Source organism: Bos indicus x Bos taurus, chromosome 3, assembly GCF_003369695.1.
Source record: "Bos indicus x Bos taurus breed Angus x Brahman F1 hybrid chromosome 3, Bos_hybrid_MaternalHap_v2.0, whole genome shotgun sequence".
Taxonomy (NCBI): Eukaryota; Metazoa; Chordata; class Mammalia; order Artiodactyla; family Bovidae; genus Bos; species Bos indicus x Bos taurus.
Genome location: NC_040078.1, coordinates 51,375,821 through 51,398,463, shown reverse-complemented (window position 1 = coordinate 51,398,463; position 22,643 = coordinate 51,375,821). Strand labels below are relative to the sequence as shown.

General features: G+C 36.1%; 1 protein-coding gene and 1 non-coding gene across 6 annotated transcripts in view; both read left to right on the top strand.

Moving 5' to 3' along the window:
* KIAA1107 (KIAA1107 ortholog) overlaps window positions 1–17,632 on the top strand; it is a 93,669-nt gene extending 76,037 nt beyond the window's left edge. For all 5 annotated transcript variants that reach the window (XM_027536529.1, XM_027536527.1, XM_027536526.1 and 2 more), the window contains 7 exons: window positions 512–641; window positions 3,024–3,085; window positions 10,342–11,047; window positions 11,246–11,333; window positions 11,765–11,904; window positions 13,168–15,489; window positions 16,767–17,632. In XM_027536529.1, coding sequence (XP_027392330.1) covers window positions 512–641; window positions 3,024–3,085; window positions 10,342–11,047; window positions 11,246–11,333; window positions 11,765–11,904; window positions 13,168–15,489; window positions 16,767–17,236 — 3,918 coding nt within the window. In that variant the 3' untranslated portion in view covers window positions 17,237–17,632. The remainder of the gene's footprint in view (window positions 1–511; window positions 642–3,023; window positions 3,086–10,341; window positions 11,048–11,245; window positions 11,334–11,764; window positions 11,905–13,167; window positions 15,490–16,766) is intronic.
* Window positions 17,633–18,034: 402 nt separating this feature from the next.
* Window positions 18,035–18,106, top strand: TRNAE-UUC. Its single transcript has one exon. It is a non-coding gene; the product is annotated as a tRNA-Glu (tRNA).
* Window positions 18,107–22,643: the final 4,537 nt, after the last annotated feature.

Sequence of the window (22,643 nt, the reverse complement as noted above, 5' to 3'; positions counted from 1 at the left end):
TTTTAATTTTATAATATATTTTTTAATTCCTTTTTGTTTTAAGAAAAAAATCAGTTAAAGTTGGATTGACTGGGAAAAGGCAAAATTAAAATATATTTTATTTTTAAACAATTCATGAATGGTAATAAATAAGCTAATTGCAAATATTGACAATTTTTTCAACAAGAATGACAAAAAATTGTCATCATATTTATTATTACTGCATAGGATATTTGACCTTGTAATGTCATAGTTGATTTGAAAAGGATGTGGAAGGTATTTATATAAAGGTTATTGGTAGTTTAAAACAGTGGTTAAAAGGACAAGAGTGAAAGAGTAAGGTTCGTGTTCACTATAAAATTCTGTTATTGAAGAGTAAGCCTTCATAAATATCTTGTACCCTACGATCTTAAAAATCTAAGTGATGACATCATTGATCTAGCTTAGGAGTAAGTAGATTCGGAAAGGAATAATGACTGGTTGCTATGACAATGTGGCTCTCACCAGCTGCTGATTTGTTGCCTGAACACAGGGTTTTACGTGCAAGATCCAGGCTCTGCGTGATAAGCTGTGGATCTTCCTGGTTCAGTCTTTCTATGCTGTTCGTCACACAGAAAGCTGGAAGCTGATGAGCACAGATGATCAACAGAAAATCCAAGCAGGTATGTTAGCCTTGAGATTTTTTATTCCTATAATTGTGACAAGGGATGTTTTAAAGGAATTCCAGTAAGTGGTAGGGTTAACGTTTATTTGCTTCCGTTCGATAACAGCCTGCTAATTGAAACTAGTGATAGTATGTTTAGGCAGTTTTAATAAATCATGCTTTTTTTTGTTTGTTTTTTGAAAATGAAACTCATTTCCTTTATACATACATATATAATTCTACTTTGTATTAGCAAGTGTTCTAGCAAATTTGCTTAAAAGCATTCTTGTAGAGAGATTAGAAGTATAGAAAATGTAACCCATACAGAACAGATTACCAAACATACTTTCTCTCCCTTTCAAAATATATTTTTCCATAAAGCTTTTCCATCTTCTTTTGCATAAGATACCCTTCCTTGTGGTTTTGCTTAGATTAGATGGCTTTATTTCACGATCGATTGGTTCAGTGATATGATGTGTGCTATTGCGGAGTGTCCCGCAGGAGCCGCACAGTCGTCTTTGACATTTAATAGGTACCATTTGAAATGTTAGCATTAAACAAAGGAGGTATACTGCTCAGAATGTGTTCAAAATGTTACAATAGAAAATTGAGGGTGTGGAACTAAAAATGGCTTCATGACTATTTTTGGATTAAAGCAGGTACCTTAGGAAAAATATTGACAGATTCAGTAAGTTTATTTTTCAAAACATTTTAAGAGACTGTATTTTATGAAGCAAACATTTCTGTACTATAAAACATGGAAGACATATATGATATAATATATTCTTGATAACACATGGATATATTAAATTCTTTAATGGTTTAGTCAGAATATGATCTGCTCTGTCTTGTGTTAGGAGTATAATATGCTAGTGTAGCTAGATGTGATCTCAGGAATACTTTGCAAAGAAATCCAACAAAATAATAAAACAACAAAATCTATGAAACAACAAAAGTCATGAGAAGGTCTTTATAAATTGAAATTTTTTTCCTGTGACTATTTCTGTTCTGATTTTTAGATGACAGTTCATCTGTATGATTCAGTGTGAAAAAATAAGATCAGCATTCCATGCGTAGGTGTCAGTCAACTCTCTTCTGTTTGAAAGTAAACTTTGTTTTTCTCCGTTTTTTAAAGGATTTCATAGTTGGGTCCCAAACAATCTTCTTTATCTTAGTTCTGCAGAGTGCTAATATAAAATACATGTAAATACAAACACATACACATACCTACAACAAAATGTTATTGGCATTCCAACTAATTGTCAAAAAGAACTTTTCAATCTACTACATCAGTGTAAAAATAATTTTTAAAATCTTAAATATGTTGAATTATAATGAGTCCTGACCTATGCATAATTACTGCATTGGGAAATCCCAGATAAAGGAGTAATTCTGGGTTCTCTTTTTTATAACACTTCTTATGTTCTAGTTTGAGTTACTGATCTTTGGGAGAAATCTTGAATTAATTTCTACCTGTATATTTTTGTACAGTCATTTGCTGACCACAAACCAGTCCTTGTAATTTTATTTCTAGGAACCTGCTTTGTCTTATAATTCCTATAGAACAGAGATAGTAGAAGGTGTATGGTAGAATTACAGATAATTTAATGTATTTTTCATCAGCTATTTTAATAAAAATAAAATTGGAAATTATATATATCTCTTCAAAATATATTTTAAAGCTATATAACCTTCAAAAGGAAAAAATCCATTAGCTAAACTATATTTACAGCTCTTGTATCATTATTCCTATATTTTTCCCTGACGTCATTTAAATTCTTATTTAAAGAATATCAACTGAGTTCCCCAATAATTTCCATATAAACCTAAATCTATAAAATGAATTTTTATGTAATTCTAAAAAGAATGATATAAAGTTTAAGGACTGTCTTATGTTTTATTTTCAACAAAACCATATTTTTTCTCTTTACTCTTTCCTCCTGACATACCTGCAAAATTAGAAAATTTTAACAGTGTTTTTATATTTTTAGGGTAGAAATTTTCTCATATTTAATAGTTTATAAAATATTACATTTGCCACAATCTGTACTTTTTTTTAATTTGGAAAACCAGCTAAAAGGAAGTTATCTCTAAAATTTCACACCTTGAGAAAATTCTAGGTTTTTGTAAATGTACAAATCTTCTCCACAAGGCTATATGTTTCTCATGTATTAATTTTAATAACATAAAATCCATAGGAACAAGAAAATAAGATTCAAAATAAATTTCTTTAAGATAACTTCTAAAGCAGATAGTTATTTAGTGTATTAGATTGTTTCAGCTTTTTAAAAGTTATTTCCATCAAAATATAGCCATTTTCTGCTGATATATTATTATCCCTTTACTTCTGTGGTAATAAGAGTGCTTCCTATAAAAATAAATTGCTATTTTTCCCCTACAGCTGCATTTGACAAAGGTGATGACCGAAGACTTGGCAAAAAGCCTATATTCAGTAGCTCTCAGGTAAACTTTTACAGTTTTATAAGCCCAGATGAAAAATAATTTAAATTTTATTATTTTATATTTCAGAATAATTTTTTAAAATTTATTCATTAACTAAAGCTGTTCCTGGATGGAAATAATTTTGACTCTTTTTTAAATCAAGTAAACAGTTTTAAATTTTTAAGTGATAATCATTTTTTATATCCAGTTGACATGGGAAGTGAAATATTGTCTACCTTTTTTATTTCCTTGAAAACCTTTTTGGCAACTAGCACAGTGGAACTATTCCAGATCAGAAATTGTCCAGAATTCTAAATCCATTTCCATGTCTATTTTTCTTTCTTTTTTTTTTTATGTCTATTTTTCTAATTAACCTACTTCTTAAAAAGAAGATTTTAGTTGTCCCAGTTTTCTCTAAACTAAGATTTTAATCCACATAAGGTATTTTTGGTGTGCAAAAGGCAATTAACATCAAGAGTACAGTTGTGTTCACTTTAAAAGTTACTTGGTGTACTTACATGCTGCTGCTGCTGCTAAGTTGCTAACCAAATTAGTCAAACTCTCTTTTTTTTATTTATTTTATTCATTTATTTATTTATTTTTGGCTGTGTTCGGGTCTTTGTTGCTGTGCGAGCGAGTAGGGGTAACAAAGTAGAATGGTGGCTGCCAGGGTCTGGGGAGACAAGGCAAAGGGGAATAATTGTTCAATGAGGATTAAGTTTCAGTTTTGCAAGGTGAAAAAGTTCTAGAGGTTTGTTGCACAGCAAGGCATATATAGTCAACCTGACTGTACTACACACTTAAAAATAATTAAGATGGTAAGTTTTATGTTATTTGTTTTTTAGCACATTTACACATACACACCGGAGAAGGCAATGGCACCTACTCCAGTACTCTTGCCTGGAAAATCCCATGGACGGAGGAGCCTGGTGGGCTACAGTCCATGGGGTCGCTGAGGGTCGGACACGACTGAGCGACTTCACTTTCACTTTTCACTTTCATGCATTGGAGAAGGAAATGGCAACCCACTCCAGTGTTCTTGCCTGGAGAATCCCAGGGACGGGGGAGCCTGGTGGGCTGCCGTCTATGGGGTCACACAGAGTCGGACACGACTGAAGTCACTTAGCAGCAGCAGCAGCACACATACACACACATACACACACACATTATTAATGATGGTTAGAGTTTCAGTCTAGCTAACTTAATATATGTGAAAATTATACTAACCTAGACATGCATTCCAATGATATGGAGACATACACTGAGAGTTCCAGTTTGAAATGCAAAGAGTATATTGCCCTTGCAAGAATGGAATAGGGAATCTTTTGTGCCTTATCGGCTAGTAGATAGGAACTCATACAGCTTCAAGCCACAACCAGTAGCTCTCATGGCTGTGGCAGAGGTCAAGCTCCAAATGTCTAGGGTGAAAAACTGTGGGACACTGGAGCTTTTTGCTAGTACACCTCCTAGCACTATTTCCCTAAGCCTATTTCATAACATACTAGCTCCATCATTTAAAAAGTTAAAATATAGTAAAAACGATGTAAAGGAATAGTACTAGACCTGAAAGTGTGTCTAAGAGGAAGGCTTTAGAGGGTTACTCTTCTTCTTTATCATATGGTGAACATTCCTAAATGGTCAATTGTATATAAGAAACATACGTAAACTTTGTAGATATAAATCACAGATTGTCTAAAAATGCATATACATTGAATTCTCACCATGTAATGTTAATGCTGAAATTTCTAAAGGACTATCAGTTCAGTTCAGTTCAGTCGCTCAGTAGTGTCCGACTCTTTGCGACCCCATGAATCACAGCACGCCAGCCCTCCCTATCCATCACCAACTCCCGGAGTTCACTCAGACTCACGTCCATCAAATCAGTGATGCCATCCAGCCATCTCATCCTCTGTCGTCCCCTTCTCCTCCTGCCCCCAACCCCTCCCAGCATCAGAGTGTTTTCCAGTGAGTCAACTCTTTGCATGAGGTGGCCAAAGTACTGGAGTTTCAGCTTTAGCATCATTCCTTCCAAAGAACACCCAGAACTGATATCCTTTAGAAAGGACTGGTTGGATCTCCTTGCAGTCCAAGGGACTCTCAAGAGTCTTCTCCAACACCACAGTTCAAAAGCATCAATTCTTCGGCCCTCAGCTTTCTTCACAGTCCAACTCTCATATCCATACATGACCACTGGAAAAACCATAGCTTTGACTAGATGGACCTTTGTTGGCAAAGTAATGTCTCTGCTTTTTAATATGCTGTCTAGGTTGGTCATAACTTTCCTTCCAAGGAGTAAGCATCTTTTAATTTCATGGCTGCAATCACCATCTGCAGTGATTTTGGAGCCCCCCAAAATAAAGTCTGACACTGTTTCCACTGTTTCCCCATCTATTTGCCATGAAGTGATGGGACCAGATGCCATGATCTTCGTTTTCTGAATGTTGAGCTTTAAGCCCACTTTTTCACTCTCCTCTTTCACTTTCATCAGGAGGTTTTTTAGTTCTTCTTCACTTTCTGCCATAAGGGTGGTGTCATCTGCATATCTGAGGTTATTGATATTTCTCCCGGCAATCTTGATTCCAGCTTGTACTTCCTCCAGCCCAGCGTTTCTCATGATGTACTCTGCATATAAGTTAAATAAGCAGGGTGACAATATACAGCCTTGACATACTCCTTTTCCTATTTGGAACCAGTCTGTTGTTCCATGTCCAGTTCTAACTGTTGCTTCCTGACCTGCATATAGGTTTCTCAAGAGGCAGGTCAGGTGGTCTGGTATTCCCATCTCTTTCAGAATTTTCCACATTTCATTGTGATCCACACAGTCAAAGGCTTTGGCATAGTCAGTGAAGCAGAAATAGATGTTTTTCTGGAACTCTTGCTTTTTCGATGATCCAGCGGATGTTGGCAATTTGATCTCTGGTTCCTCTGCCTTTTCTAAAACCAGATTGAACATCTGGAAGTTCATGGTTCACATATTGCTCTGAAGCCTGCTTGGAGAATTTTGAGCATTACTTTACTAGCGTGTGAGATGAGTGCAATTGTGTGGTAGTTTGAGCATTCTTTGGCATTGCCTTTCTTTGGGATTGGAATGAAAACTGACCTTTTCCAGTCCTGTGGCCACTGCTGAGTTTTCCACATTTGCTGGCATATTGAGTATAGCACTTTCACAGCATCATCTTTCAGGATTTGAAATAGCTCAACTGGAATTCCATCACCTCCACTATCTTTGTTCGTAGTGATGCTTTCTAAGGTCCACTTGACTTCACATTCCAGGATGTCTGGCTCTAGGTGAGTGATCACACCATCGTGATTATCTTGGTCATGAAGATTTTTTTGGACAGTTCTTCTGTGTATTCTTGCCACCTCTTCTTAATCTCTTCTGCTTCTGTTAGGTCCATACCATTTCTGTCCTTTATTGAGCCCATCTTTGCATGAAATGTTCCCTTGGTATCTCTAATTTTCTTGAAGAGATCTCTAGTCTCTCCCATTCTGTTGTTTTCCTCTATTTCTTTGCAATGATTGCTGAGGAAGGCTTTCTTATCTCTTCTTGCTATTCTTTGGAACTCTGCATTCAGATGCTTATATCTTTCCTTTTCTCCTTTGCTTTTCGCTTCTCTTCTTTTCACAGCTATTTGTAAGGCCTCCCCAGACAGCCATTTTGCTTTTTTGCATTTCTTTTCCGTGGGGATGGTCTTACCCCTGTCTCCTGTACAATGTCATGAACCTCAGTCCATAGTTCATCAGGCACTCTGTCTATCAGAGCTAGTCCCTTAAATCTATTTCTCACTTCCACTGTATAATCATAAGGGATTGATTTAGGTCATGAAAAGACTCTGATGCTGGGAGGGATTGGGGGCAGGAGGAGAAGGGGACGACAGAGGATGAGATGGCTGGATGGCATCACTGACTCAATGGACGTGAGTCTGAGTGAACTCCGGGAGTTGGTGATGGACAGGGAAGCCTGGCGTGCTGCAATTCATGGGCTCGCAAAGAGTCGGACACAACTGAGTGACTGAACTGAACTGAATGGTCTAGTGGTTTTCCCTACTTTCTTCAATTTAAGTCTGAATTTGGCAAAAGGAGTTCATGATCTGAGCCACAGTCAGCTCCCGGTCTTGTTTTTGCTGACTGTATAGAGCTTCTCCATCTTTGGCTGCAAAGAATATAATCAATCTGATTTCGGTGTTGACCATCTGGTGATGTCCATGTGTAGTCTTCTCTTGTGTTGTTGGAAGATGGTGTTTGCTATGACCAGTGCGATCTCTTGGCAAAACTCTATTAGCCTTTGACCTGCTTCATTCCGTATTTCAAGGCCAAATTTGCCTCTCTTTCCAGGTATCTCTTGACTTCCTACTTTTGCATTCCAGTCCCCTATAATGAAAAGGACATCTTTTTTGGTTGTTAGTTCTAAAAGGTCTTGTAGGTCTTCACTGAACTGTTCAACTTCAGCTTCTTCAGCATTACTGGTTGAGGCATAAACTTGGATTACTGTGATATTGAATGGTTTGTCTTGGAAATGAACAGAGATCATTCTGTCGTTTTTGAGATTGCATCCAAGTACTGCATTTCGGACTCTTGTTGACCATGATGGCTACTCCATTTCTTCTGAGGGATTCCTGCCCACAATAGTAGATATAATGGTCATCTGAGTTAAATTCACCCATTCCAGTCCATCTTAGTTCTCTGATTCTTAGAATGTCGACATTCACTCTTGCCATCTCCTGTTTGACCACTTCCAATTTGCCGTAATTTATGGACCTAACATTCCAGGTTCCTATGCAATATTGCTCTGTACAGCATCGGACCTTGCTTCTATCACCAGTCACATCCACAACTGGGTATTGTATTTGCTTTTGGCTCCATCCCTTCATTCTTTCTGGAGTTATTTCTCCACTGATCTCCAGTAACATATTGGGCACTTACTGACCTGGTGAGTTCCTCTTTCAGTATCCTATCATTTTGCCTTTTCATGCTGCTCATGGGGTTCTCAAGGCAAGAACACTGAAGTGGTTTGCCATTCCATTCTGTAGTGGACCACATTCTGTCAGACCTCTCCACCATGACTCACCTGTCTTGGGTGGCCCCACAGGGCATGGCTTAGTTTCACTGAGTTAGACAAGGCTGTGGTCCATGTGATTAGATTGACTAGTTTTCTGTGATTATGGTTTCAGTGTGTCTGCCCTCTGATGCCCTCTCGCAACACTTACCATCTTACTTGGGTTTCCCTTACCTTGGACATGGGGTGTCTCTTCACAGCTGCTCCAGCAAAGCGCAGCCACTGCTCCTTACCTTGGACAAGGGATATCTCCTCACCACCGCCCCTCCTGACCTTGAACGTGGAGTAGCTCCTCTCAGCCCTCCTGTGCCCGTGCAGCCACCTACTCCATATACTATATAAATACTTTAAAATAAATAGACTCCAGGATAGAGTAAATTATGTAAGATTAGTTTTAAAGGTGGGAAGAGGTCTAACATCAGAGTCTTCCTGGTCTTAAGTATTAAAAATAGAGAAATTTATTTTTTGAGCTAAGATTTGATCAAGAAAACAAAATCGAGGACCAAGCCTATTTGAAGTTTACAAGTATTACACAGAATCCTAGTACACTGCACTGAATGGGACCAGTCTGTACCCCTAAATATGCATAATTTGAGGCCCAGAGACGTTAATAATGAGTTCTTAAATATCTGAGATTTTTTTCTTCATTTAGAAGCAAAGTTAGAGTAAGAATCTAATTATTCTTTATACCTTGCTTTTTGCTAAACTTAACTAGCTTATTTATTATTTATGTATATATGTATGTGTATGTGAACATAAACACACACTTACCTATGTTATTTCTATCTTAAACAAATTTTCATTGTAAATAGAAGCTTTCTATATTTTGAAATAACTAGACCTTGAACTGTATATCAATATATGCTCAAGGTAGATAACCATCATCACACGTTCTTTGAGTACCCAGTGTGTGAAGGGCCTGGTGCTAAGGGATCAAAGAAGACAACACAGGTTCTGCCTCACACCTCTACAATTTCATAACAGCCTTCCAATGGAGGGGGGGCAGTATTTACATAAAAAATGGCAATATATTCTTAAATTTTTATTCTATAATTCATACCAGTTATTCACTTCCATACAAGGTTGGTTCTAACCAAAATGATAAAGTAGGTGAATTGTCTTTAGTGCCCTTCTATTTTCCTCTTTTTACCTATTTCATTTGTTTTTAGGACCCCTGTTCTTTTCTCCAGACAACCAATACTGTATTAAGATGCTGTGGGCGATATTTATGGGTTTGGGTTTTTTTTGTTTTTTTTTTTGCTCTTCCCCTGCCCCCAAAACCAAACTTTTCAAATGTCAGTGTGTTATTTCCCAGAAGTTTCCCTCTGGCCCTTGCCTCCAGAGGACTAAATATTCAGTGATAAAGTTTCTGGCATTTGGTAAATAGGATTGAAGAGAGAATTTTTGGTGAAAAATCATTATGATGTCCCTCACAGCTTACCATGTGATGACTACCTGCTTAAAGCAGTAAATCTTAAGCTCAAGTCCTAGTTCAGTCCCTTTTCATCATGTGCATGCATGTGAGTGCTAAGTCGCTTCAGTCATGTCTGATTATTTGCGACCCTATGGATTATAGCCTGCTAGGCTTCTCTGTCCGTGGGATTTTCCAGGCAAGAATACTGGAGTGGGCTGCCGTGCCCTCCTCCAGGAGATCTTCCTGACCCGGATACTGAACCCTTGTCTCTTACATCTCCTGCATTGGCAGGTGGGTTTCTTTACCACTAGCATCACCTGGGAAGCCCATGGCCTTGGGTAAATTCCATACCTGCTTTAACCCCTGGTTTCTTGTCTAAGAAATGGAGATAGCAGCAGGAGATATCTTACAGAATTGTTGTGAGGAATACGTGAGATGATATATGAAAAGCATTTTAGCACAAAACCTGGGAGTGGGCTTTCAAAAAATATGGGATACTATTGTTTACCCAAGGCATCCTAATACTGTTAAGTGTTCATCTCTACCGTAATTTCATAAAGTTAAACAGTATGCCTTTTTAAAAGTAGAATTTTCTATTAATTGTTGTTTGTTGTATTTCAAATTTGATTAAGGTAAGGTGATCAAAGACACATTTAAGTGATCCAAGATAATTCAAGTTTTAAGTGGCCCTAAATCATAATGTGAATTTTGCGGCTTTTTCCTCTTTGAAAAACTGGCTATTGAAACATAAAGCATTACGTGTCAAAGACTTGTCAAAATACAAAGTATTTTTTTTCTTTTTTGTAGCAAAGAAAACAGGTTTCTGACTGTGGTGCTATAAAAAACAAATCCGCTGGAGGAAGTAACAAGAAACAGTGTCTGAGTTATCTCTCTGCTCATCAGAAGATGAAATCTGATGGATTAGGAGCCTCTGGACATTCATCAAGTACTAATAGAAATTCTATAAATAAAACTTTGAAGCATGATGATTTAAAGGAAAAGGATCCAAAACCAGCATCCAAGAGTACAAAAGAATTAAAAACTGTGGAAAAAAATGTTTCTGGAAAGCCCAAAGCTATCATAAAGCCCAAAACGGAAAATAGTGATAATGCAAAGTCAACAAACCTGTCACCTAGACAAGCTGTGGAAAGATCAGCAACAGCAGCAGCAAATGAACAGAAAAATTCAGGAAATGGAAAAGGAGTGAGAAATCAGGAAGAGCAAATTACAGGTGCCAGACCCAAGGTACTCACTGGAAATTTAAATGTGCAAGCCAAAGCAAAGCCTTTGAAGAAAGTGACAGGCAAAGATTCTCCACACCTCCGAATGGCAGGGCCCTCCAGCAGATCTACAAATTCAAGTATGGAATTACTGACTTCCACTGACTCTCTAGATGAACCAAAAGAAAATGGGTCAATGAAAGAGAAGCTTCCTGGTCATAAACCTTCCTCTTGTGACTCTCGAGGACAGACTGTGAAAAACAGTGTAGAAGGTATCAAAACTTCCACTGTAGGTGAGTTTTAGCACTCTGATACTTTTATTTAGTTTCAAATGCCAAAAAGAATTTAGTTACATATATTTATGCAAACTGAGGAAAAAGTTTTTCTCATTCTAACATTTAATTTTGTATATATTGTATGACCAGTGAATTTATACATAATTATTACATAGTTACTGTTCAATCTCATGACTCACTCATCTTCATTTACAGCAATGAAATCTCGACCTGTTTCAAAAGATACCAATGGAATTTCCAATAAAAAAAGCACTCATGAACAGGAATCTAATACACATAACAGGTAAGTCTTCATTATTTTACCTAGACATTAGCTTTCTCTGGAAGTCAATCATATACCAACTTCTAGCTAAATATTGTTAAAATATTTTTCCTTAGAAAACTTAATATATTTATATAATGATACTTTAAAACTTATTATACAAAATGATAGAAGAATAATGTATCCTTGTGGCACCTAATTATGCATTGCTTTCCCATAATAGAGCTACAGTTTTATAAACTTAAACACTTACAAACATATGACTTTTTCTATTTTCAGAAAAGAGATATTTTTTACTTCTTTGAGAAAAAGTGTTTTTCTTTTTGCTTTTTTTTTAATTGACATTTAATTGATGTACAGTGTTGTGAAAAACTGTATTTCATGCATGGGTCTTTTAAAAAATTATGTTTCAGAGTCTCAGTGTAATACTGAACACAAATAATTTTTCTTAGTGTGCTAAAGAAGATCACCAGCAAAGGATACAGTGATCCAGTACCACAGGCAATTTTAAAAAAAAGGGGAAATGGCAATGGATGTGCTACAGCTCCGCAGAGGACAAAGAATGCCACAGCTAATCTTGCTAAAACTCAAGGTAAAGTTGAAATACTCCTAGGTTTTACTTCTTTGTTTAAATGGAATAAGCAGAACTCTGATTCTGGAACTTCAGCAACAGATAAGCAAAATATAACATGACTTCACTCATTTTACATTCATTTCATACTTCAGAGACAAGATTTTATTCTTCCACTTTTCAGACAAGTATTTTGGTATTTGGGGTATAAGTTTACTCTTTATTTTCTTTTGTGAAAATCATATTAAGGGAGTCACTAGGCTATCTGCATTTCTGGTCCTTGTGTATATTATGCTTGTGTTTCTTCAAAGCTTCACTGATAACTCTAATTCCATCTGCAAAGCCATCACTAAAGAGCTCTTTAAAAACTAATGGTACAGTCTAGAGAGCTGTCATACGTAGGAAGGAAGAATTTTCTCTCTAGACTGTGCTGTGCCTGTTGTTTTCCATGTTCTAAGAAAGAGAAGAATACTGATCAGATTGCATAGTTTGCTAATATAATAACAGATTTTAAAAATTAATTTGCTTCATGCATTAAGCATTCACATATGTAAGAGCAGTTTGTAAAATGCTAAACACAGTTCTGATGTAGGTAATGAATTAATACTGGAAGTAAATTTTAAAATAAGCCAGAGAGAAATTGTTCATATTCTAATAACAGATAAAAATTAAACATTTAACAAGATTTGGTAATTCTGTTTGACAGTTTTAAATGCTCAAAATATCATCTCTAGAACTTCAACCATTATAACAAGTGAATTCTCAAAATCAATCCTCTTTCCTTCCAGTAACCAGCTTTAGTTTCAACTGCAGATCTAAGTTGTTAACCCTAATGAGCTATAATAATAATGATCTGGTTATGAGAAATAAATTATTTTTTTACTGTTGGAAGAAAAAATTGCAGCAATTTCAACATTTCTATTTTGTATTTAGTTTGATTCTCCTTTTCAACTGTGTGGAACAGTCTATTTTCCGCCCCTAGAACTTCAAAGGGAAGACCCTTATTACTCTCTTGGCATAAGAAAACCAGATTTTTCTACCTGCATATATTTATGCAAATCCAATTCTGGCATAAGATTCAATGCTCTTTGCTTGAAGAAGAGAGAGTCTATTTTAATAATTTTACTTAAGATGCTGCAATAACTCCTAATTTGTAATTGTCCATTTGATCTTATGTTACCATTTCATCATGTTATCTTTTTGTTTCTTTTAAAGGATTTTAAAAATCATATTGAATTTCACTCACAAACTGGAAGATATATTTTTTTAATTTTCTTTTCTTAGGATCCCAAGGATCACCAAATTCAGTAAAATCTTCAGTCTCTTCAAGGCAATCTGATGAAAATGTGACAAAATTGGACCACAGTGTAACTACAGATAAACAGACGCCTAAGAGAAAAATTGTCAAGCAAGGACAAACAACTTTGCCTAAGATTGGTGCAAAAAAGGTCACAATGCCTAAAAACCCAAATCAACCCAAAAGAGGTGAAAATTTGAATAATAAAGATGCAAAACCGAAAACACTTCCTGAACAGGTTATACTGAAGACTCTGCCTTCTTCTCAGAGACCTTTAAAAAGTGAACCATCTGTTGTCCAAAAAAGTGTGTCTCTTGATGTGTGTGACAATAATAACAAAGGCAGTGTTTCTGAACAGAAGCCTCATGAACCTCTAACTAATCTCACAGCCAAAACCAGTGATGCAGAAGCATTTCAGTCACCATGCATACTCGACTCACAGAAGACACTGAACAATCAAGAAAAACAGAAGTTGGTGTTAGAATGCCAAAATATTTCAAATCTGGATAAATTAATAAAACGTGAACTGGAATCAAAACAGATCTGTTCAGTTAAAAGTGAAACAAATGTTTCTGGCCACAAAAAAATAGATCACTGCACCACAGCTAAAATACCTTGTCATTCTGATGAGACTGATAATGTCGATCCAAAATTTTATAGTACCACTGCTCTAAAATCCATGATTTCAAATCCTAAAGAAAACTCTTTGAACTCTAATCCAGTTTGTGACTTAGACTCAGCACACGTAGAACAACTCCATTCAGAATTAGATAGGAAGAAGCAAGTAGGGAGAAAAGATACAAACCAAAAATTAAGCATTAAATGTGTGAAAGATGTTTTACCTTGGGTTCCTGAAAAGACAAATGGTACCTTAAATTCTGGTCAAGATGACAGAAAATCTAAAATTCATGTAGAAGAACAGACAGTTCCTAGTCAGTTGTCTGATGACTCTGCCATGAATGAAGACAATCATGCTACAGTAGAGTCACATATTTCCTCCAAGTGTTTTTTGGAACAAATATCAGGGAAAAATTCTAAAGATACGGAAACAACAGAAACTTCAGAGAGCCACGAAACTCCAGAAGCACCATTCATGAGTCACTGGAATTTGAGTACCAATGTTCTGCATCAGAGAGAGAGTCCTGAATCAGACAGTGGCAGTGTCACAACATCCTCTGATGACATAAAGCCCAGATCTGAAGACTATGATGCTGGAGGGTCTCAGGATGATGATGGGTCAAATGACAGAGGGGTTTCTAAATGTGGCACTATGCTGTGCCATGATTTTCTTGGAAGGAGCAGCAGTGATACCAGTACTCCTGAAGAATTAAAAATATATGATAGCAACTTAAGAATTGAAGTGAAAATGAAAAAGCAAGGTAGTAGTGATCTTTTCCAAGTTAATTCAACAAGTGATGATGAGATTCCCAGGAAAAGGCCAGAAATTTGGTCTCGATCTACAATAGTTCATCCTAGGGAAAAAGAAAATATTCCACGAGGCAGTGTCCAGTTTGTACAGGAGGTAGATCAGGTTTCTTCCTCAGCAGATGAAACAGAAGATGAAAGGTCTGAAGCTGAAAATGTTGCAGAAAATTTCTCTACATCTAACCCAGCTCTTCAGCAGTTTCAGGGGATAATTAATCTAGCTTTTGAAGATGCAACTGAAAATGAAAGTCATGAGTTTCGTGTAACTAAAAGTTTTAAAAGGTCTGTTTTACTTTCCGTAGATGAATGTGAAGAGATAGGATCTGATGAAGGGGAGGTCCATGCTCTCTTTCAACCTTCTGTAGATTCTCTCTCACCTTCTGATGTTTTTGATGGCATTTCTCATGAACATCATGGAAGGACCTGCTACTCCAGATACTCACATGGAAGTGAAGGTGGTGTTTTAGAATGCAGACAAAAGAAAAGCAATACTATATATAAAAACAAAAGCTTTCCCTTGGGTCTTAGTAGCGTTGACTCATCAAGAAAAGATAAACAGAGTGCTTCAGCCACAGAAAAAAAGGGTACAACAGATGTCCTGTCCAAAGGAGGCATACAGCTTCCTCCAGGAGATAAAGTATGTAGTGGAAGCAATGTGGATAATGACTTTGAGACACACAGCAAATTTTCAGATAGTGATATAAAATCTCAAGAAAGACCATGTCATTTGGAACTTCGTCAAAGAGAATCCAATTCCGACATACCAAAGAACAGCTTCACAAAGTCTCTGGACTCCTGTCGGAGTCAAGTTCTGCCTCAGGAAGGTCAAGTGAAAGAAAGCCATTCTACAGCTACCGAAAAAGCTAATATTGCTTTATCTGCAGGTAATGTACAGAAATAGACATGCTAAATTCATAAGAAAATGAGTTTATAGAATCTTAAAGTTGTCGGTAGCCCCTGAATGTTATATTTTAGTTAGGATAACTGCTTAAGCAACAGATTCAAATTTTAAATGAACACTGGAATTTCTTAATAGAATGAAAATTAGCTAGTTGCTCTTAATTGTTCACTTAAAATCTTAGTGAAAAATTAACATCTAATAAAAATTTTGGTTGTTTATAGAGCTAACCTACTAAGAGATTTTGAGTAAAGAGAAAAACATAGTTTGCTATTATTTAGTTATTTATGTCTAATTTAACATAGGAATTCTTGACTATTAGAAATTTTATTATACATTGGATATGATTTATGAACTATGCTAATATATATCTAAGAGGGCTGTGCAATAAGTATAGTAATATGTAACTAAAAACACTGAACTATTTTAACTAGATTAATTATTAAAATTTATATGCATTTTACAGAGATTAAGACTTTCAGGATCACTATAATTCAGTTCTAAAATTTTCAAGTAAAAAGATAAATTTCTTTAAAGAGATTATATTTAGAGAAATGATAACATATGAAAAAAGCCCAGGCTTATTTCATATGTATAGATGGTTTCCTGTCTAATTGTTTTGTGTGTTTGTCTTCCTTATTATTGTAATTTGAACTATGACCCACATTTAAAATATGCAATAGTGGCTGATTGAGTAGCTATTGTATACCAGAATGAAGAAAAATACTTACCGATAGTCCCTGTTCAGCAAAATCACAAGAGCAGGGAGCTCTTAAAGTTGTACCTTTTTGTTTGTCCTTGCTTGCATCCTTCTTTGCATGTGCAATGTACAAGGAAGTCTTTAGATAAAATGTATTGATTCTCCCTTTGAAACTGACTTACCTTAAACATCACCATCAAATAACCATGTCCTTTTTTCTCTTTAAGTTTCTATTGTAGTGAATTAGATATATGTGTGCATTCTGTTTATGTTTAAATAATTTTTGTTTTCTGTATCACAAGCTTTTACATTAAATTATGGAGAATTATTGTTAGTTTCTTATGTTGATTTTCCTGTTAAACATTACCTTCAAGTTTTTTTTTTAAACAGAGAAAAAGAAATGCCTCAAAAATCTTCTCAATTTTGTATAAATGTTATTTTTCCCATTCTGTGGGGGTTTTTTTGGACTATAACTGTTATATTGTGTTAATAGTTCTACAGAACTCTGAGGGGGTACCAACATGTGCAATTTTTACATTGTGTAGTATTATGAATTATTTCAGGAGACATAGATGGTTGTGACACAGTGGCACAAATCTACATGTATGACCATCGGCCTTCAAAAACCCTGTCTCCAATATATGAGATGGATGTAACAGAAGCATTTGAGCAGAAAATGGAATCAGAAACACAAGGTACAGACATGGATTTTGAAGATGAGCAACACTTTGCAAAACAAGACTGGACACTATTAAAGCAACTGCTCTCTGAACAGGACTCTAACTTAAATATCACAAATTCTGTTCCTGAAGACTTAAATTTAGCACAGTATCTAATTAATCAGACACTACTTTTAGCACGAGACAGCTCAAAACCTCAGGGTAAAGCACATGTAGACACTTTGAGCAGATGGAGTGAACTAACATCTCCATTTGATGATTCCTCAGCAAGCATTACCATGGCTAGTTTTTCCTCTGAAGAATGTTCACCCCAAGGGGAATGGACAATTCTGGAACTGGAAACTCAGCATTAAGAGTGTTAACACTTCAGAAAATGTTAAAATATGCCGCCTCTTTATTTTTTTGATGTTTCTATTGTATCCAAATGATAACCGCATTAGCCAGATTTAGTCTATCCTTACTATTGAGGAGGTCTTTCCAATTTAGTTGGTTTATTAATATGATATCATATGTAGAAAAAAGTGTTTTTTCCCCTAAAAATCTTGAGCATGTTTTCTATAATTATTGGAGAATTTAGAAGACCTATAAGGAAACCCTTGCTTTAGTTTTCCTTTCCTAACTGGTCAGTTACTTATTTATCATTCAATAATTTAAAATGTGAATGCACAAGTAGAACAGTCCCTTTTTTCTCTGCATATGGTAACAATAATTTAACAATAAAAAAAACTTATCATGCTTGTGTCAATTTATGTAGAGTTAATCTGTGACGTTCAAACTCAAGTTGATGTGGTTAGGCTGATAGCTAGTATTACGAAAAATCTTCACTTTTCCAGCCATTTAGATCCAGGAAATTGTTAAGTAAATGCATCTCAAATTTCATTGACATTTTTACTAAAACAAGAGAAGCAGAATTTCCTGTACCTCTTTTGGGGGATATATCCAGAGAAAGGCATCTGCTGTTATTCAAAAGAAGTAGGAAAACTGTCCATCAGTTTTATCTGTACAGTAATTCCTTTGGATGATGGGATATAATAGAATTGGCATCTCTCAAAGCTTTGAAACTGACTCATAATTTCTCTAAAATATATCAGAAGTAAAAAAATCTTTTGGTTTAGAATTCCTTTAGTAATTTAACAAAGTTTTGGGGGAATTCCCTGGTGGTCCAGTGGTTAGGACTCCGTGCTTTCAATGCTGTGGCCCAGATTCAATCCCTGGTCAGGGAACTAAGATCCCATAAGCCAAGCAGTGCAGCCAAAAATGAAAATAAATTAATTCACAAAGTTTTCAACAAATGATAACAATAGAGATAATCTGTAACTATTTTGAATATCAACACCTATTAAATATACAATCATTTGGCATTCTTACACATTAGTTAATGTTAGCTACTAACCTGTTATACCATAAATTCGGTATGCTTTTTTTTAACTAGAAGCTCTGCAGGGGGCACTCATTCATTCAGTCAAGACACACATTTGTTCTAGGCTCTGAAGTGTGAAGATAAAGTTTGATTCCTGCTCCTCAAAACTGAGTTCAGTTTCTAATGAGAGGAAACCATATAAAGTCAAAAACAGTATTATAAGAACTTTGTATCTTAAAAGCTGGATGGGAATTTAGAGGTTAGTTTAATCCCTTCAAATTCCCAAGGAGGATTCTGAAGCCCAGAGGAATTTTTAAAGTGCCCAAGGTCCCACACTGATTTGTGAGCCAGAATCCAATATTCCTTAATTTCAGTTTGATGTTATTTCTACTCCACAACATACTTCATTTGGTATATGATAGAGTCAGAAACAGCACAGATTCTCAAGACAGTGTGTTATTTTCTTTTTCTCCAAATGTGAAACTGTTATTTTAATAAACTACCTCAGAAGTTTACAAATTTATTACTGAAACTTCATTTCTTTCATGTCATACATGCAAATAGATAGTAGGGAATGAGATTTGTATAGTATGACACCTTAGGTAATTTCAGGAGTATGCTTTCTTATCATGGGCTTTTATGAACAACATATCTACCAGTCTATTTCCTGTGGGACTCTGGACTAGTTCTTTATCATTCAGGAAACATATATTGAAAAATAATTGCTGAAATGTACTTAGCACTTATTAGATGTTAGACACTATGCTTGTTGTCGTTCAGTCACTCAGTCCTGTCCAACTCTTTGTGATCCCATGGACTGCAGCATGCCAGGCTTCCCTGCCCATCACTGTCTCCCAGAGTTTATGTCCATTGAGTCAGTGATGCCATCCAACCATCTCATCCTCTGTTGTCCCCTTCTACTCCTGCCTTCAGTCTTTCCCAGCATCAGGGTCTTCTTCCAGTGAGTCAGCTGTTCGTATCAGGTGGCCAAAGTATTGGAGTTTCCCCTTCAGCATCAGTCCTTCCAATGAATATTCAGGACTGATTTCCTTTAGGATTGACTGGTTGGATCTCCTTTTAGTCCAAGGGACTCTCAAGAGTCTTCTCTAGCACCACAGTTCAAAAGCATCAGTTCTTCAGCACTCAACCTTTATAGTCCAACTCTCACATCCATACATGACTACTGGAAAAACCATAGCTTTGACTATACAGACCTTTATCAGCAAAGTGATGTCTCTGCTTTTTAATACACTGTCTAGGTTTGTCACAGCTTTTCTTCCAAGAAGCGTCTTTTAATTCCATGCCTGCAGTCACCGTCTGCCGTGATTTTGGAGCCCAAGAAAATAAAGTCTGTCACTATTTCCATTTTTTTCCCATCTATTTGCCATGAAGTGATGGGACCAGATGCGGTGATCTTAGTTTTTTGAATGTTGACCTTTAAACCAGCTTTTTCACTCTCCTCTTTCACCTTCATCAAGAGGCTCTTTAGTTCCTCTTCACTTTCTGCCATTAGGGTGGTGTCATCTGCATATCTGAGGTTATTGATATTTCTCCCAGCAATTTTGATTCCAACTTGAGCTTCAACCAGCCTGACACTGTACTAAATGCTTTAAATATGCATTAACATTTAATTCTCACAACAGTTCTATGAGATATGTGTTCTTACCTTTTTTTTTTTTTTTTTTCCAAAACAAGAGACACCGTGGGAAGGGGCACCTGGCCAGAGAGCAGCAGGGTGAGGGAACCCAGGAGAGCTGTTCTCTTCATCATTTTACACCTGAGGAAACTGATGTAGCATCCTTACCTGAGATGAGCTATCCCAGTGGAAGGAACTAAAAGAGAATTAACACATTATACTGTCGTTTGGCGGATAACAATTGTGTATGGTCAGAGTTGTAAGAGCTCAGAGAGAAAAGCTATGAACAGATTGTCAGGAAGGAAAGATTAGAGAAAGCTTCTTAGGGCAAATAATATTCAGTGAATGACTTTATAGAATTTATTTAAAGAAAGGGCTTGATGGCTACAATCTTATTGGAAGTGTAGGTCAGGCAACCTGACTTGAAGATGCACTTTTATTGAAAGTACTTTGCTTTTTCTTAGATTGTGTGTTACAGTCAATAAAAATATTGAAATGTTTTAAAAAGATGCTTTTATCCATAGTTTACCTAAGACTCAAAAACTCCATACCCCCCCCAAAAAAATCTAACTTTAAAAAAAATTTGAGTTCTTGGTACAGAACTGATAAAGATTGCCAAGAGAGAAGCAACCAAAACTCATATTCTTTATGAGTATATGAGTTTGAAATGTCAAGGTGCACACTGAGACTAGTCCATTGGATTTGGACATGAGGACTTTATTCATAGTTTTTGTCAATTTTCTTTAAAGTAGTAGCAAGTACAGTATATACTCATATTGTGGGAATGCAATCTGGTACATTCTCATTCAAAAACTGACAGATATAACTAAACATATTCAAGAAAAACTAGTGCATACGCTGTAAATAAAAAGTACCTGTACTAAATGATTTGCAGCAGTAATGAGGTATTGCCTCACACCAGTCAGAATAGCTGTTATCAAAAAGTGTACAAATAATAAATGCTGAAGAGGGTGTGGAGAAAAGGGATCCCTCATACACTGTTGGTGGGAATGTAAATTGGTGCAGCCACTATAGGAAACAGTATGGTGCTTTCTTAAAAAACTAAAAATAGACTATGGGAAACAGAATGCTGTTTCCTTTAAAAACTAAAAATAGGCTAACATACAAGGGAGGAAGAGTCCAGAGAGTAGAGTAGCAGGAGGATCGGGTTTGCATTTTAGAATGATCACTGTGGAAGCAGTATTCAAGGCAAGGAGACTAGTGATGACTGTAAAAATAACCAAGGCTTCAACTAGGGCCATAGCTGTGGAGACAGGAGTGGACATATCTGAGAGATTTAAGATGTGGGTTGGAAAAACTTACTGATTTGGGGACAAGAGGAGGGAACCATCTTAGAAGACTCAGGTTTCTGACTGAAGTGCCTGGGTAGTGGATGATATCATTAGCCAAAAAAAAATTAAGCAAGCTCAGGAGTGAGGATGAGTTTAATCTAGGACATACTGAGTCTGAGATGCCTGTAAGACATTCAAGAGGCTTGACACTATACTGTGGAAGTGTCAGAAAAACATGAAGACCAAAAAGGAGTGTTCAGAAGTAAGAGAACTAGGGAGCCAAGGATAAGAGGAGACAAGTGGTGAATATATAATCACCACTCATTGGAGATGGGCAAATCAAGGCTGAGATTCTACTCTAGCCTATCAAAGTGGCAAGGACTTTAAAAGTAATTTGTAAAAACAAATTCAACGTTAGCAAGAGAATTAGTAAGTTTGGGGTCTTCCAAATGTTGGAATGGGAGTGTAAATTACCTTTCCAGGAAGTAGTTTGGCAGTCTATGTTAAGAATGTTCATAACTTCATATCCTTAACCTAGTCCTTTCCCCTCATAGGATCTACCATTAAGAAATAAGAATTTGAGACAAAATTTGTCTACAAAATATTTATCAGAGAGATCTATAAGTGAAAACTGAAAACCAGCTAAATGCCAACAGTAGGAGAAAGGCTAAATTATGATACAACTATATAACACATTATGCAATGATTAAAATTGCTTTCAAAAAATTCTGTTTAACGTCAAGAGAAAAATACAAGAAAAAAACCAAAGTATTTATTTATAAATAAAATATCCAATTTTGTATACTAACAAGTACATAGAAGGGACTAAGTGTTAACAGTGATTGTGATTAAGTGGTGATTACTGTTTTTTATCTTTTAACTCATATTTTCCATGTTTTCTACAAGGCACAGAAGAATAGGTAGGGTTTTTGTTTGTGTTTAGGTAAGTTGTAGTGGTTAATAGTGCCAAACGCTGTTTGAAACGTCAAGGTGCACACTGAGACTAGTCCATTGGATTTGGACATGAGGACTTTATTGATAGTTTTTGTCAATTTTCTTTAAAGTAGTAGCAAGTACAGAAACTAGACTACAGTGGGTTGAAGGGTGAACAGGAAGTAAAGAAGTAGAACTTATCTTTTCAAGGAGCCTAACTGAAAAAGAGACAGTGGTAGCTTGAAGTTACTGTTGTTTTTAAAAGTAATTTTAGCACTTTGAAAATAAGAGGTTGAGAATAATCAATGAATCGGGAGCAATCAAGGAAGAGGCAGGAGGAGGTGGGATCAAGCACAAAGAATACTAACTGATGCAGGGCATTTCAAGGAACTTCAGGTGTTTAAATAAAGCACTGGACGCCTGCGGGACAGCAGTGGAAGGCAAAGCTGGGAAAGTACAGGCAGGCCAAGACACGAGGAACCGGAAAGCCATGCCAAGGTCTGTGGGAAAGCCATTAGGCAAAGACATTAAATATTTCA